The 17500-nt window shown below is 39.5% G+C and overlaps 2 protein-coding genes across 2 annotated transcripts in view; one reads left to right on the top strand and one right to left on the bottom strand.

The window, feature by feature from the left end:
- The window catches only part of slc22a15 (solute carrier family 22 member 15), a 438052-nt gene that overhangs the window by 299205 nt on the left and 121347 nt on the right, over positions 1-17500 (top strand). The gene's annotated exons all lie outside the window — the stretch shown is intronic.
- hectd2 (HECT domain containing 2) overlaps positions 1-17500 on the bottom strand; it is a 65058-nt gene that overhangs the window by 6538 nt on the left and 41020 nt on the right. The window contains 4 exon segments of the mRNA XM_078288648.1: positions 488-599; positions 7914-8001; positions 11117-11191; positions 17452-17500. The exon segment at positions 17452-17500 is cut by the window's right edge and continues 45 nt beyond it. Of these exon segments, the coding sequence (XP_078144774.1) occupies positions 488-599; positions 7914-8001; positions 11117-11191; positions 17452-17500 (324 nt within the window).

Below are 17500 nucleotides of genomic sequence, written 5' to 3'. Positions count from 1 at the left end.
TCAGTCTATTTAATGGAAAGAGTAGATGGTCGCAATATTTTATAAAGTGAAGATATATGAAGTTACAGTATAGTGGGGTCAGTCTATTTCATGGAACTAGTCGATGGTCCTAATATTTTACTATATGTGGACTTACATACAGTGGGCTCAGTCTATTTGATGGAAAGAACAGGTGGTGCTGACATTTTGTACAGTGGCTTTGTATGTACTTACCACACAGTGGGGTCAGACTATTTAATGGAAAAAGTAGACCGTCCTGATATTTTGTATAATGAAGATATATGAAGTTACAGTATAGTAGGGTCAGTCTATTTCATGGAAACAGTCAATGGTCCTAATATTTTACTATATATGGACTTACATGCAGTGGGCTCAGTCTATTTGATGGGAAGAACAGGTGGTGCTGACATTTTGTACAGTGAATTTCTGTGGACTCGCTGCAGAGCGGGGTCAGTCTATTTAAGGAAACGGTAGCCGCGGCTCTTACCGGACGGTGGAGTCGGTCTTGCTGAATCCTTCGTACTGAGCGGCCTTCTGCAAGCCGCTCATGTCCAGCTCCGGACTGCCGCACACCAGCATCTCCACCTCCTCCGGCCGCAGCAGCTGCAGCAACACAAAGAAAATAACACGCAAAACACAAATTAAACACAGATCACTTCCAGAATAACATGCATCAGGTGTGTACGTTTATCTAAGGTAAGGACCGGTGTCTTGGCATGTTTTTTTTACTTGTTTTATGTCCCTTTTTTTTCTTATCCCTGTTCGTAATCCTGTCTGTTTCCTTATATTTTATTTTATTTTATCTTTATCCTCATGTCTGCTTTCATTTGTCTTTTATGTCTTATTTTTCATCCCGGTTTGTAACCCTGTCTGTCTCCTTATATTCTTATTTTACTTAATTTTATCTTTTTTTTATCTTATTTAACGTTCATTTTTAATCTCTTGCCCTCTGTCCAATGTACTCACTCAGTGTACTTATTTATCTTAACTGTTTGGAAAGCACCTTGTAACAGCTGGTTTAAAAAGTGCTATATAAATAACGTTAATTACATTACTAATAATATAGTAATATAATGGTCGCTTTTGTCGGCCGACTTGTTAGTCCTGGATGTCGGAGCTTCCCACCGGCACATGAACGCACCAGAAGACTGGGAGACTTTTCAAATCAATGTGGGCATCAAACTAAATTACCATGAAACAATAAAGTAACTTTGATAAAAAAATAAACCCGGGCGTGATGTTCACAAAGTTGATTTTCGGGGTAACGCTTTATTTTCCAGGTCCTCAATTTCCTCATAATTTCCTAGAAAAGAACTGTTAATTTCTTTGGAAGTTTCCTGGAAAGAAACATGGAATGATGTTCTAATTATAGGGAAATAGAGAAAGAGTTGAATGGTAGTTGGTAAATTCCTGGGAATTTCTTTTGGAGTTTCCAAGACGGAACCATGAAGTTATATAGAAAATTAGAAAGTAACTAAAATTAATTAAGAATTCAACAAATAACTATATTATATAATTATATGAATAATGACTTCTGATAATTGACCTCTGCCTATTATTTTTCCAATAAATAGTTTATAGTTTTGCAGTTCTTTCCAGGAAATTGACAGTATCTTATCGACTCACCAGACTGCTGACAGTTTCTATATAACCATGACATCATGACATCATGACATGGTTCTTTCGAGGAAACTTCCCGAGAAATGATCAGTTCCTTTTTAGGACATTGTTAGGAAATTGTGGACCCGGAAAAAAAAGCGTCACCGATTTTCGCACCGTAACAAAATAAATGGAAAAGAAATTAAACGAATGGCTGCCTGGAAGGTAAAAACACATTTACATCTAAAAAAAGGATGGAATGCTTTGGGAAATGGCCGATAGTAATGTGAAGTACAGGTGAATTATAATAAATGGGTTAAAACATACAAAAGCCCGGTATGTCCTCTATGACCTCTGACCCTGCAGCATCATGGTCTTCACATTCAGCTGCCAAGAACCAAAATAAACACATTAACCGTTTCAACACCGATCTTCCAGCAGAATTTCCAGTCTTTGGCGTGTCGGTGACGCCGGCGGCCGTACGCAACACGCGTGTCGTAACACCGAGCGCAACAATAGCACGGCCGGTGAGTCAGGAGAGGAAGCGGAACAGGAAGCTCTGCCTCCTCTGACCTCAGCAGCTGATCAGTTTCCACACTGCTGCTGCTGCAGGGCGGAAACCTCAGCGCCACGATCCAGCTCAACATCAACTGTCTTGTTTTCTGATGTAAATAAACACACAGGGGGGGATCGGTTTTCTGCACCTAAATATCTTTCTTATTTCAGTTCAGAACGGTTCCCAAAGCTGTTTTAACATGGATTTTTAGCGTGAAAAAATATCATATTGTCAAAATGTTGTGTGCATTTGGGTTTTATGTTGAGCCTCCATGTCATTAAGCCTCTGTGTTGGCAGTCTGTTGCTCATGTCGGCCACATTAAACATAACAAAAAACTCTAAAAGTAGCATACAAAAAAAAGTAAAAATAGAAATTTAGGAAATATGTCTTTTTTATGTATATAATTTGCACACAGACACTGTTAGAGCCTGATTGGTTGCAGTGACAGGAAGCTATGGAAGAAAAGTAAAAGAAAAAAAACAGAACTATATACAAATCTATGGAATATTGCACTGCATTCTGGGTGTTTTGAACAACACAAGGGAAACAAGATGAGTTGGAATGGTATAAACAGAGTATAAATATGTAGAAATATACTATACAACTGTACAGCCACAATATTTGTCTTATCAACTTGTAATCTTGTATTGTGTTACTGTACAGAACTTTTGTCACTCCTACATGAAAATCAATAAAAAAACAAAGCAAAGCAAAACAAAACAAAACAAAATGGAAAGAATTGACTATATGACTATACAGTAGGTGCAAAAGCTGGATAGCAGTAGTAGAGTGCTACTGTCCACATTATATCACATTATTATATTATTATTATTAGTAGTATTAAAGGTTAATGTCATGCTAACACACTGTATTGCCCAACAGTGTCGGCCTGGTCTGACCTGCAGTCTGCAGCTGGGTGAAGATTACCTAACTGCTGAAACTGCCAGTCACAACGCCAACATAAACACATGTGTGTGTGTGTGTGTGTGTGTGTGTGTCTATACCAACGTTTCAGTTTGGTATATCTGGCAGCCAGTGTCAGCTACAGAGTAAAGAAGACTGTCTTCGCAGTATTTTTGCTAACAAGCTAAACACTTGGGCGCAGTCCTTCAGAGGTCGAAGACCTTTAGCGAGGTCTACTGAGTCTTATTTTTCTTGATAAAAGTGAAAAATATGTCGATGGGGTGAGATAATTCTGACTTGTATCAAGAAAATACTGGAATTAGGTGACTTTATACTGAGTTATAAGTATATAGTATAGGCTATATAAGTTTTTAAGACTATATGAGACTAAATGAAGACAGACATATTATAGTGCAGTGGTTGTGATACCTGGTAGTTTATGCCACGCACATTTACATTTAATTTACATTTTAGGCGTTGATCCACAGCGGCTTTGAGTGCAACAGTAAAATAAGATTCAATTCCTCGATGCCAACAGGAAGGAGGCCAAGTGGAGCCACAGAGTCCTGATCATAATCCTGTGACCCTCCAGAGATCATCAGCTAACATCACTGTCTTGTTGTTAGCACATCTGATTAGCACACTAGCTAACGTATCTAGTAGCAGCTAGCGTTAGCGTGTTCACATTAACATCAGTGTGTTTGCCGGCTAGTTAGCTAGCTAACAGTTTGTTCAGGTTAACTGAGCTGACTCTTCTCAAGCTACAACTCAGAGTGTTTTGGAGTAGAGACTAGGGCTAAAGACAAGACAGTTTACTGTGTCACAGTAACCAAATCCACCTTATCACACTATTCACTTTTACTGAGAACGTTACTGAATGGATCTACAGCCACACCACAACAAGCTGACTCAGCTGCTCTCTGCTTCTAGCTGCTTCATACAGATTTACACTTTATTAACTAACACACAGTTCTACAGATTTACACTTTATTAACTAACACAACTCAAACTGCTACTTAGCAGACAATTCTTTGCACCTTCAGATGTCTAAAAAGGGAACAAGTTTGATATGTTAGTGCAGTGGTAGCAAGCGTGCCATAAAAAGTGGAACTACAATACCGAAAACCACGTTTGATGACCACAGAGGAAGAAATGAAGAAATGATATGCATCAGGTGGCGACATCCAAACCACAGGAGGCAGAGAGGAGAGAGCAAAACAGAGAGAAATGACTCAGTGAGTGAAAGAGTCAGGAGAGAAATAAACTAAGATATAAGAAAAGAGAGCAGAGAAAAGAGAGCAGAGAAAAGAGAGCAGAGAAAGAGGGAGAGACACTGCTGACTCCTCAGTTGAGTGAGAAAGACAGAAAGAGACGGAAATTGATGAAATTCAGAAAGTATTACTCAAATTTCTTCATTTAAGTGATGAAGAAAAGTTAATTATCTTTAGGGCTCAAGGACGAACTGATTGCTGCAAAATACCTAACTTGGATCTGATCTCTGTATTTTATCAGCTGTCATTCCATATATTTGACCCATTGTCATAAGAGTTCATATATATAAACTATTGCCACTCTATAAAGTCCATACATACATATAAATACATACATATAAACTATTGTCATTTTATGTAAGTGGCCTGTTGTGACTTAACATTATTTATGATTTAAATGCTGTTTTGAATTAATATATTGTATTATACCATATTGTTTTGGCAATATTGTTTCTTAACCTTCATGCCAATAAAACTCATTGAATTTAATTGAAAACTGAGTGATCGGTAGAGAGAGAGACAAGAAGTATTGATAACAGCTGACCTCTCTCTCCTCCTTCTGATTCTGATCTGTTTCTCTGAAACGCAGCGACATCCTGCAGCTGAGTCACGTCCGCCGAGAAAATCACCAAGAACTCATAAAGTGGCTGATTGACTGTCAGTGTAACCACAGCTCCCCCCCCCCATATACACACACACACACACACACACACACACACACACACACTAAAAACACACATCTGAAAGTGAATGAGTAATGTTCTCCGCTCTCGATGGCTACACACTGAAATGAAAAATGACTTGGTAACACTTTATAATAAGGTTGTATTAACTAACATGCATTCATTAATGTTGAACAAACGCTTAATTAGTTAAATTATTAAATTAACTCAATAAAAAATAATTAATAAACAAACATTTAATTACTGCATTTACAAATCCATTTGTTAATTACTTAGTTAACATAAATAAATGTATTCATGCTTCACCATGTGTTCACCATGTAATTAATGCATTAATTCATGTTAGTTAATACAACCTTATTATAAAGTGTTAGCAATTACTTTTTGGCTTTTTTAGCTCATTCTACCCACCACACCATGCACCTGTTTGACAATTCATGCCCCAAAAAAACACAAAAATTTCAGTTTATTGTATTTTAAAATCAAAATCTCATTATTTTTACTGCCTGGAAAAGGGGAAATCTTTAGTGATCATTGTGCACCAGGAGGCGTAAATAAAAACATTACAGATTTTTTAACAGTCCCGCCCCTCCCGCCCTCCATCCAATCAAACTGTCTTTTTCTCACTGAATGATCTACATTTGGTTTAACACTTGTGAAGCGATCCCTTTCCATGTTACGTCACGCCCAACCGTTGTCTCAACGGAATACAACTCACATTAACTTCCTCAGTGTGATGTATTTCTGTCTTAACTAGGAAATACATCACACTGAGGAAGTATGTTGAAGCTTCATGGGGATTTAAAACCAGTGTTCAATATAATATTTGGTTAAAATGAAGTTTGTATTTTTAATCAAGTTTGTGTTGTCAAGGGGGCGATTCCTCACCAATCATCGCTCTCTCATCGACACACTACACTACACCACACACACACAATCACACACACACACACACACACACTCACATCACTTCCTTAGATATAGAGTATGAGAGTACTAGACGGCACAGAAGCTAGTTGAGGCAAGTACACTGCTGGAAGCGTTTCATAGAAGGGCATACGTTTATAAGGATTTATTTCAGCAGTGAGGTACGATGTAGAGCTGAGACGTACTATGGAGAGATGAGAGTGATGAGGGAGAGAGAGAGAGAGAAGAGACGGACGGAGAACGAGAGTGTGATTTTCATTATTCCATTACACACTTCTGTCCAGTTTCCACCAGCTCCTGCCATCTCTCTCTAACACACAGAGGGACATTGTGAGTGAACTGGCTGTGGACGGCAGAATGACCTGATGGACGGAAAATCAGGTTTTTGGGGAAATAAAATTGACGTTTTTGCATCTTGACTTTATCGTCTTTATCGCAGCCAGGTTCCTGTGATGCTGCTCGCCTCAGTTTAGTAGCTCAGGAGGAGGATTAGCTCCTTTAGCTTCAGATTCTCAGCTAAGTCAACATGATCTCATAAAATGTCGTGAAATGAGCGTGAACTCTGAAACGCAGATTTACGAGCTGTGGAATTTACGAATTATGTGAAAATTCATGATTCAATAAGAAAAACGTTCCCTATAAATGAACTGAGCTACTTCACTGTGACACCACTGCCTGTTTATAGTCGTGCTTCCTTCACGTAACCGTTTGGTGCCGGGAAAACCTAATTTGGTGTTAACAAGTCCTGTTCATTAACGTTAAAATGATCATTTCTCCCACGTAACTTTAACAAAACCATGCTTCTCTCGAGGGACGCTCTGCTGTAGTTCAACTTTTTTTTTTTTTTTTTCAATTAATCATTTAGTCTATAAAATGTCAAAAATAATAATGACAAATGTCCATCACTCGTTCCCAGAGCCCAAAGTGATTCTTCAAATGTCTTCCTCAGTCTGACCAGCAGACAAAACCAAAGTATTCATTTTAATAACAATATGAAACAGGGAAAAGCAGCAAATCTTTGTATTTGTGAAGCTGTAAGCAGAAAATGTTTGGTCTTTTTACTTGATAAATGACTAAAACGATTCATCGATTATCAAAATTCTGCTCTTAATTTTCTGTCGATCGACCAATCGCTTCAGCTCTCTTACTATCTCAGCCACCTTGTGTGTGACTCCTGGTTGGATACGTACACTAAAGTTTAAATATGTTTCTGTAGTTGTTAATGTGGATTAGATCACCCAGGACCAGTGTAGAGGGTAACACATTACATAGTAACATGTTAGAGTAATCAGATTACTTTTCTTTGGTAACGAGTAACTTAACGAGTTAGTTTTGCAATTTATGTAATCAGTTATTAGTTACTTTCTCAAACTTACATTTCACTATTTTTCTTTTTCTTTTAAACGGTTATATGTTTAGTGCAAATTAAAGCAGGCCTACCGTAAATCTTCTAATATTGGCCCGGGCCTTTATTTACCTCGACTGCAGAGGGTACCAGGCCTTTATTGGAAGCAGGCTTATATTAGAGACAGGCCTTTATTTCTAATTCCCTCTGTTTGATAAGTGTATTTGCTCATATTTTAGTACGAAGCCTCCTTGTTTTCTGATCTGCTTCTGTTGGGGTTCGTTAGGTAGTAAGTTTAGTTTTAAGTTTAGTTTTCACTGTCAAACCTGAAGATTTGAACTGAAAGCTTGTGAGCGCAGAGACCAGACCGGATCAGTTGGTTTCCTGACTAGTTTACTGTGGAATAACTGAAAGCTGCCTTGATGTTTTCTTTAGACAACAGTAGATTGTTACTTTGTGATGATTTCTATACATTAATAGTGATGACATCAGCAGAAGACGTATTTTAAAGGCATGATTTTAAGCGGGTAACGTGAAAGTACTCTTAACGAGTTACTTTTAATAAAGACTGACTTATTAAGGGGAAAGTAACAAAGTAAAGTGACTGGTTAGTTTAGACCGGACCCACCTCTCCTGTTCTGCTTGGTGACGGGGATCCTGTCTCCTCCAGGCTTCAGGTTGTGCGGTCTGACCACACCCAGCTCCTCCTGGAAAACCTGCAACACACACACACACACACACACACACACACACACACACACGTCAAGTCTATGACATTTTGGTGGTTGCATTTATCCAAAACACTTTTCTTCCAGTACCATGAGTGCAGACTTTTCCACTTCTAGAAATGAAAATAGTAGTTGAACTATTCCTCAAGTGTTTAGTTTTAGTTTAGTTTTTATTTAGTTTCAGTTCTAGTTTCAGTACTGTTTGAAGGGTGTAATGATAGAAGCAACAGATATAGTGTAATACAAACAATAAATCCTAAATTATTTTTTTACATGCATTTTTCACTTCAGCATTCAGTAAAATTCGCCAAAATTTTCAGCCCAAAATTCATCCTCTTTCTACCCTGCACATAAACAAAAAGTGGAAAACCAAAAACATTTCACATATACTTTTATTTTATTTTATTAAGGTTTTACAAGTAGATAAGAACATTTCAGTTCAGTTTTCATTTTTATTTCAGTTTACAACCATTTTTAACACCTGGTTTTCGTTTTTGTTTTAATTTTAGTTTACAATAATAACCTTACTCCTATTCTTACTTTCTTACTCTGTGTGTGTGTGTGTGTCCTAGAACATGCATGCATATATGGAGCACACACATGTAGAAACACATGCAAAAAACATGAAAAAAAAACGTGATGGCGTGGTGTGGTCACATGTGAATACTCACAAACACAAACACACACACACACACACACACACACACACACACACAGGTTTTTGAGGCATATGTGTGTTCAGTAGCTAACAGCCGTGTGTGAATCAGTAACTGGAAGATCTATGCATTTGATTGATGGATCCGACCTCTGTGGGGTGAAGGCTGACACTGTGTGTGTGTGTGTGTGTGTGTGTGTGTGTGTGTGTGTGTGTTTGTGTGCGTGTGTGTGTGTGTGTGTGTGTCTCTATGGAGAAAGAGATACAAATACAGGAGAAGAGAGAGAGGTAGAGTGACATAAGAGACATGCAGAAATACAGAAATAGATGGATGGAGGAGAGAGTGAGCGAGTAACAGAGAGAGAGAGAGAGAGAGAGAGAGAGAGAGAGAGAGAGAGAGAGAGAGAGAGAGGTGGAGGTCAGTGGGTTCAGCTGCATGGTGGTGTCACTGTGACAAACCTATATGTTACGCTGTAAGTTAATACTGAACGCCAAAATAGCGCCTCGACTGACGCCATTACATAACGCTTCTTCCACATTCCTGTTTCAGTTATTTTTTACTATTTTCCACCTTTTAGAAGAACAGTAAAGACATCAAAACTATGAAATAACACAAATGGAATTAAGCAGTGACCAAAAAAGTGTTAAACAAATCAAAACTATCTTATATTTTAGATTCTTTAAAGCAGCCGCCCTTTGCCTTGATGGAAAGGCAAAGGCTTTGGAAAGAAATTCATACATAGGATCAACTTCACTATTTATATTTGTCTAAGAAACTCATTTCAAGCATTTAAGCAGAAGCCTTTAGATCAGAATGGCTTTAAGAGAATGAAAAACACAACATTCAGTCAGGTGTGTCCAGACTGGTGTGGTCAGATTTCAGATTTCACACACATAACCCCGAACACATCATGCCATCAGCTTCAGATTTGGTGCCTTGCTCAAGGGTAATGTGTCAGAGTTAAATACTCCTGTATGTTGAGTTATGATGCATCTACAGATCAAACTTCAATAATATGTGAAGGCGTCATTTTCAACACACTAACTATCCATGTTGGGGAAAAAAAAATCTCCAAAATCCAGTCTGTAAAAGTCTTTCCATTTTATTAAACAATCACTTTATTATCTAAAAAACACCTAAATAGTATAATAATTTGCTTTAAATTTTGCGCTATCAATCCCTTTGTAAGAGTACATGTCACTTTTCTCAGTGGATTTCTCATTTTGGAACCAAACTCTCCATGTGGACCTACAGTATACATTTTGATGGTTAATTAAATTGTTGCATCGTTAACACCTGACTCATGTGAGCATGCTCCATGACACATCAGAGTTCCTCATCTTGTCGGCTGAGATCCAGATCCAGATCTTCCACTGGTCTATAATTAACTTTATTAGATTCACACAGCAGCGACGACAGTCACAGCTGTCCGTCAGAACTGCTGAGCAACGTTAAGGATGACGTCTGCGGTGTGTGTGTGTGTGTGTGTGTGTGTGTGTGTGTGAGTGTGTGTGGGTATGACTTAAGTCACTTTCAGGGACACACACCAGACTTAAGACCAGTTGATTGGGGGACAAAAGTCGTGTCGCCAGTTGGTAAAAAGCTGATTTTTGGGTCAGTGGTTAAGGTTAGGGTTAAGTTAAGGTTAGGGTTAGGTTAAGGTTAAGGTTAAGGTTAAGGTTAAGGTTAAGATTAGGTTAAGGTTAAGGTAAGGGTTAGGTTTAGGCAAGTAGTGGTTATGGTTAGGGTTAGGGTAAGGGTAAGTCTCCAGGAAATGAATGTAAGTCTATGTAAATACCCCAAAAGTGACTTAAGTAAGACTGTGTGTGTGTGTGTGTGTGTGTGTGTGTGTGTGTGTGTGCTCTGACTTCAAACAGTTACTTGAAGCTGATTAAACATTACATATGATTACATCATTAACTAGAGCGTATACAAACACTATGCAACTGTCAAGATAAGCCAGTTCCACATGTTGGATTTTCACCGTTACAGTTCACAGTTAATCATTTCTTCCATGTCCCCATTACCAAGTGAAATTGAAGTCTTTTGAAGACTTTTTTAAAGCTTTTTAAAGACGTTTCATCAAAATCCAATCAGCGGCATCCAAGATATTTTCATGTGACGGACGGGCAGAGTGAGGTCGAGCCATCGTCCTTCCCCTGATTTCATCAAGGAGGGAACATGAGGAGATAAATGCAGTGGCAGCCGGTGTAAAAGTCCTCCTCCATTCAGTGTCACTGCAGAAATAATCTTTCCTTGACATTATGCAGTAAAAGCAACACACTGTAGTTTACTGCAGCACAAAACTCAGTGTCTTTCAACCAGACCATTCCTCGTAAGTTCTCACAGCTAAAAAGACAGCAGACAGTTCCCCTGGTGGAGGAGCAGTGCAGCAGCAGTGCAGCAGTGGTGCAGCAGCAGTAACAGGCGGGACGGCAGACTCTTACCTGGAAGGTGAGGTAGAAGTCTTCCTCTACGTTTCCCTCGTAGCTCAGCAGCTCTCCCAGGCCGTGAGCCAGCTCCTGAACACACCACAAGTTCAGAGTTAAAACCTTCTGCAGCATGAGACTGAGTCTGCTGCTGCACATCCAAAACAACTGGGACAATGTGGTCAGAAAATAAAGTCAGTCAGCCAGTCAGTCAGTCAGTCAGTCAGTCAGTCAGTCAGTCGGTCAGTCAGTAAGTCAGTAAGTAAGTAAGTCAGTAAGTAAGCAAGAAAGTAAGGCAGACAGTCAGTAAGTCAGTAAGTAAGTAAGTCAGTAAGTAAGCAAGAAAGTAAGGCAGTCAGTCAGTCAGTCAGTAAGTCAGTAAGTAAGTAAGAAAGTAAGTCAGTCAGTAAGTCAGTAAGTCAGTAAGAAAGTAAGTCAGTCAGTAAGTCAGTAAGTCAGTAAGTCAGTAAGTAAGTAAAAAAGTAAGTCAGTCAGTCAGTCAGTAAGTCAGTAAGTAAGTCAGTAAATCAGTAAGTAAGTAAGCAAGAAAGTAAGGCAGACAGTCAGTAAGTCAGTAAGTAAGCAAGAAAGTAAGGCAGTCAGTCAGTCAGTCAGTAAGTCAGTAAATCAGTAAGTCAGTAAGTAAGTAATTAAGTAAGAAAGTCAGTCAGTCAGTCAGTAAGTCAGTAAGTAAGTAAGAAAGTAAGTCAGTCAGCCAGTCAGTCAGTAAGTCAGTAAGTAAGTAAGAAAGTAAGTCAGTCAGTAAGTCAGTAAGTCAGTAAGTAAGTAAAAAAGTAAGTCAGTCAGTCAGTAAGTAAGTCAGTAAATCAGTAAGTAAGTAAGCAAGAAAGAAAGTCAGTCAGTCAGTCAGTCAGTCAGTCAGTAAGTAAGAAAGTCAGTAAGTCAGTAAATCAGTCAGTAAGTCAGTAAGTAAGTAAGCAAGAAAGAAAGTAAGTCAGTCAGTCAGTCAGTCAGTAAGTAAGAAAGTCAGTAAGTCAGTAAGTAAGTAAGCAAGAAAGAAAGTCAGTCAGTCAGTCAGTCAGTAAGTAAGAAAGTCAGTAAGTCAGTAAATCAGTAAGTCAGTAAATCAGTAAGTCAGTCAGTCAGTCAGTCAGTAAGTAAGAAAGTCAGTAAGTCAGTAAATCAGTCAGTCAGTCAGTCAGTCAGTCAGTCAGTAAGTAAGAAAGTCAGTAAGTCAGTAAATCAGTCAGTCAGTCAGTCAGTCAGTCAGTCAGTAAGTAAGTCAGTCAGTCAGTAAGTAAGAAAGTCAGTCAGTCAGTAAATCAGTCAGTAAGTCAGTAAGTAAGTAAGCAAGAAAGAAAGAAAGAAAGTAAGTCAGTCAGTCAGTCAGTCAGTCAGTAAGTAAGTCAGTCAGTCAGTAAGTAAGTCAGTCAGTCAGTAAGTCAGAAAGTAAGTAAGTAAGTCAGTCTGTCAGTCAGTAAGTAAGAAAGTCAGTCAGTCAGTCAGCGAGTGATCAGATTTTGGTTCTGATCTGGATCTGGGATTTACACCATTAGACGATTATCATTTTTTAGGCCAGAACTATAATGCGTTCAAGTGCTGCTGGGAAAGTCTGGTTTCCATGACTTCCAAGTCAGCTACTAAAGCGTTGCCCAAACCCAGAAGACAAATGATGAATGGATATAAACTGTTTTACGGAGGCTGCAGCTTTGAAGGTGGAGAATTGTTGAGCGTTGGTGGAAGAGTGAAGAGTGAACACCTTCTAGTAATGAAATGCTTTCCTTTCCCTTAATTACTGCCAGGGAGCCCATGAGCAAGGCACTTCACCCCCAGCTGCCCCAACGAGCTGCTAAGTGACAGCTGTATGGATGAGAGGATGAATCTAGGATCAATTCAATAAAAAATGTTTTGATGAATTTTTATTTATCCAGGGAAGACTTGCATGCTCATTTTTCACTCATTCATTCATTTATTCATCCTTTCATCCATCCACCCATTCATCAATTCACCTATTATTTCACTCACTAATTTAAGGAACTGTTATAATCAGAGAAACACTTGTTACTATTTTACTGAAAGCAACTGCTTAGACTGTAAATACTGTTCAACAAGTTACTGTTTGTTTGATTATTTTTTTTGCTTGCTAATTCATTCATTCATTCATTCATTCATTCACTGCACTGTTTGCACTCTTCATGAGGCCAACTGCAGGCCTCATATCAGATCCCACTGTTACATAACCACAGGGCCTGATTTAGCACCCTACTCTCTAGTGTGTGTGTGTGTGTGTGTGTGTGTGTGTTCTTGTACTTCTAAGTTAAGGTTAGGCATGTAGTGTTTGTAAGAGTCATTCTAAAAGATTGTGATTTGTATATTTGAAATAATTAAAACAGTGTTAATTGAAAATAAAAAATACATTTGTTGATTATTACAAAATATTAGATTTCCCTATAGTTTCTTGTGTATAATACATTCCATTTAAATGAAACGCTCCTTTACGTCACTGTCATTAGACTCAGCTGGAGTGAGAAAGTCAGTTATTTGACCGAGAAAAATGATTTGCCAATTGGTGTTTTTTCACTAAATGTTCCAAATGGAGTTACTGGTCTCTGGAGATTTACTCGTATCAGACTTGTTGCCTTTTGCATGCACTTCAGCTCAGTTTTTGCACATTTTGAATCAGTGAAGCAGCTGCTGCAGCGTTCAGGGTGAAGGTGAAGGTGAAGGTGAAGGTGAAGGGTTAGGGAATGAACGCAGTCAATGAAAGTCTAGATGTATAAAATATATTCATTAACTTTTAGTTAGGCAGGGAAGAGTTTTGGTGAGTATGAACGCTCTTTTCCAACAACACCGGTCACACTGGAAGCTTCCCAGTAAAACCACTGCCTTAATTCTACTGGTTTCCACTGAGCCGCTGCACTGGAGCAGCTGGGGGTTTCATGTGTGCATCTGGAAGCCTCACTGAACATTTACTCCAGGGTGGTATTGGATATCTCTTTCGGTTTAACATGCTGTATCTGTACATACTTTTGATTTGAAATAATAAAAATAATCGATGGCTTTTTTTTTTTGTGTGTCACTGTTATTTCAAAATGCATATCTCCTGCAACCATATAACAAGATATAAACACTGAGGGCTGCTGTCAACTTTTCTAACCAGATACACTAAGAAGTTTGCACATTTTTGTTTTGCTGCCAAACTGCAAAATGCAAAGCTGTGTTTTAGTGAGAGAGAGAGAGAGAGAGAGAGAGGGAGGGAGAGGTGGAGAGAACAGAATGTGATTTTCATTATTCCATTACATTCTTCTAGAGAGAGAGAGAGAGGGAGAGAGAATATGTGCATACGTATACGCATATATTGGCATGCGAGTGTGAAAAAAAAATGTGTGTGTGTACGTGCATGCTTGAACGTCTGAGCGGGTGTCCTGGTGTGTGTGTGTGAGGGGGAGAGAGAGAGGGAGAGAGAGAGAGAGGGAGAGAGAGAGGGAGAGAGAGAGAGAGGGAGAGAGAGAGAGAGACGACGCCCAGGCTCTTATGTAACAGCAGGAAAAGCAGCCAAGTGGCTGAATGAGGTTCACATCTGGCACCGGACCGCAATTAAAGCCACTGTTTGTGATATTTAGGAGGTGTGATGTCATGATGTCATCACTGCTACAGAACAACACACTGCGAGACCAAAACTGTCCAAACCCCGAGACACACACGGAGCGAAGGTTTAGAGTCTGAGCTGCTCGTTGTGCAGATATGGAAGACACATCACCAGAGGATCTTTTAACCCCGTATGAGCCGAGGCGCTGGTCTTTTGGTTGAAAACAAAAGGGAGATCGCGCTTTCTCCATCAGGACCCCCAGACTGTGGAATAACCCGCCTGGGGAGATTAGGTCAGCCAGTTCAGTGTCGTCTTTTAAATCACTTTTAAAAACTCACTTTTTTTTTTTACCTTTTACTGGCTTTTACTAATGTGTTTATAACCCCTGATGTCTTAGCCTGGTAAGACCATCCTGATCACGTGACCTCACATTCTGTTTCGCTCCACGGATCAGTCTGGACTTCCAGCCGCCCACATCGATTTCAGTGGGCGGGAGTACTTGCCTAGACAGACAAACTCCTTCAGCCAATCAGCGTGAATCCAAATTCAAATCCAGTCGGAAGAACGGCGAAAACGTCTTTACCGCCGAGAAACTCCGCTAGTGCGTACTCTTGTTCTTGTTTAATTGTTGTTATTGAGGCTATTTCTGCAATAACTGCACTTATGGCTGTTTACTCTACTAACGTTAACGTTACCGCTCGTTGCTTCGGGAGACACCGTTACTGTTTTTCCAGCGGCGGCCTGTATTTCACGTCATCAACTACGACGCAGTCCCTGATTGGCCCGGTTACGTCATCAACTACGACGCAGTCCCTGATTGGCCCGGTTACGTCATCAGCTACGACGCAGTCCCTGATTGGCCCGGTTACATTGTAATTTCAGGAAATCGATGTGGACGGCTGGAAGTCCAGACTGAATGTGAGGTCAAGTGATCAGAATGGTCTTACCAGGCTACTGATGCCTTAACTTTCTATGTAATTTTGCTTTTTATTGTCTTTTTATGTACCTATTGTTCTCTCTGTTTTGTAAAGCACTTTGTAACTGTGTTTTAAGTGCTATATAAATAAAGTTTATTATTATTATTATATAGGAAGTAAAGGAAAAATACAGATTGTGCAGATGAGGTTTAAAAAAATCAGCCTGTCCTCCCCCAAAAAACGAGCCCATAGGTCGTTTGTACAAGCAGCTTATTACGACCTATAGTTACGTTTTAAAGTTAAGCGACCTCTAGCGGTCGTGTAAATAACGACAATGTGCTACGTTGGTCTGCGTCACGTTTCTCTCTCAACATTGAAATAACACGGTGGAAAGTAAGGGTTCGATTCCCAGCGTTTCCAAATTTAACCCTGACCAAACCATTTTCCTAACCTTAACCAAGTTGTTTTAGTTGCCTAACCATAACCATAACCCAAGTTGTTTTCATTTCACGTATTTCTGTGAGATGACGTTGGAAACGCTGCTGCGGGTCGTATTAGAGGGTAGGAACAAACGACCTATGTGGTCGTATGGGTTGGAGGACTTGTTGAAAAAAATCCAGAGGGCTTTAGATAAAACATCTCATCTCTTTAAAAACTCTTTAAAGTCTCTCTAAAACATAAAGAAAGCACAGTGGAAAAGATGAAGCATTGTTAAAGTATGTTTAAAGTAGTGGGAAAAAATAGACTATGATTAAAATAGAAGTATGGGTGAAATACTCAAGTCATGAAAGGTAAAATCCAAATCCATATTACAGGGTTGCATCTTATTAAATGCATGTAAATTTGGGGTTTATGCGTGCGTGCATGTGTGGGATTTGAAGTCTTGTTTCCCCAGACTTCTCTCCTGTAATCTGCAGCAAAATAAGGGACATTTTAAAACGTTCTGTTACTAAGGGAACTGGCATGCCCTCTCACCCATACATTACCCCCCAATATTATCCCGTGGTCTGGTGGTCCGGTGGTAAATTTAAATTCAATCCCACAGCAACAGATGAAGCTAAATTTAGACTCTGCAGGGGCGACGATGAGAGGGATTAGGAAGGTGAAACTGCAGAGGAGAAGAGAAAAGTTTTACTGTGGCTCCCTCTAGTGTCAGGAGGGAGAAACGGCAGGCTGACCATATGCCAAAGAGAGAAAGAGAATAGAGAGAGACAAGAAAGAGAGACAAATGGAGTCTTCTTCAGTCGTACCCAACAGTCTTTCATTCATCACTCAAGCCGTTTTTTCGACCTGGATCATACTTTCCCATCTTTTTTTTGATTCCTCTAATCATATCTTGTCAGTTGCTTCACTGTCAAGCTACTGACAGAGAGATTTTTACAGAGTGAGAGCGTCAGTGTGTTGGAAAAGACAGAGAGAGAGAGAGAGAGAGAGAGAGAGAGATGTGAGTGGCTCTGCAGTGAAGTGAATCGAGGTTTTGGTCAGAATCGACCGATATGATGGAAAAAAACATGGAGTCTATAGGTTGAAAATGATCTGAGTTACGCTTCGACTCAGATCTGAATCTAACTTTCAAAACTTCAAATCGGCAGGTAGAATTAAGGTAGACTTTTGTTTTTTACCTTGATTTTTGCTGATATGCTGTTTACTAATGAAAGCGATGAAAGTCTGACTGAAAGGATTTTCTTTTAAGGCCTCACAGCAAAAAAAGAACTGGAAAATTTGAAACTTCCACTCCAAATTTCCACTGTAAAGTAACAGAATCCAAGTCAACATCACTCATCTTGTCTCTTGACTCGCTTTAATTTATTTTAATTTATTTATCCGGTAGAGTTGACCGGCCTCCGTGTTTCACAAGCAGCGTCCGATCAGGCGGAGAGACTCACCGGCATGATCTGCTGCAGGTCGTCCAGGGTGGCGGTTGCCATGCCGACG

Source organism: Centroberyx gerrardi, chromosome 15 (assembly GCF_048128805.1).
Source record: "Centroberyx gerrardi isolate f3 chromosome 15, fCenGer3.hap1.cur.20231027, whole genome shotgun sequence".
Taxonomy (NCBI): domain Eukaryota; kingdom Metazoa; phylum Chordata; class Actinopteri; order Beryciformes; family Berycidae; genus Centroberyx; species Centroberyx gerrardi.
Note: the sequence above shows the minus strand (reverse complement) of the source record. Positions and strands in the feature narration are given on the sequence as shown.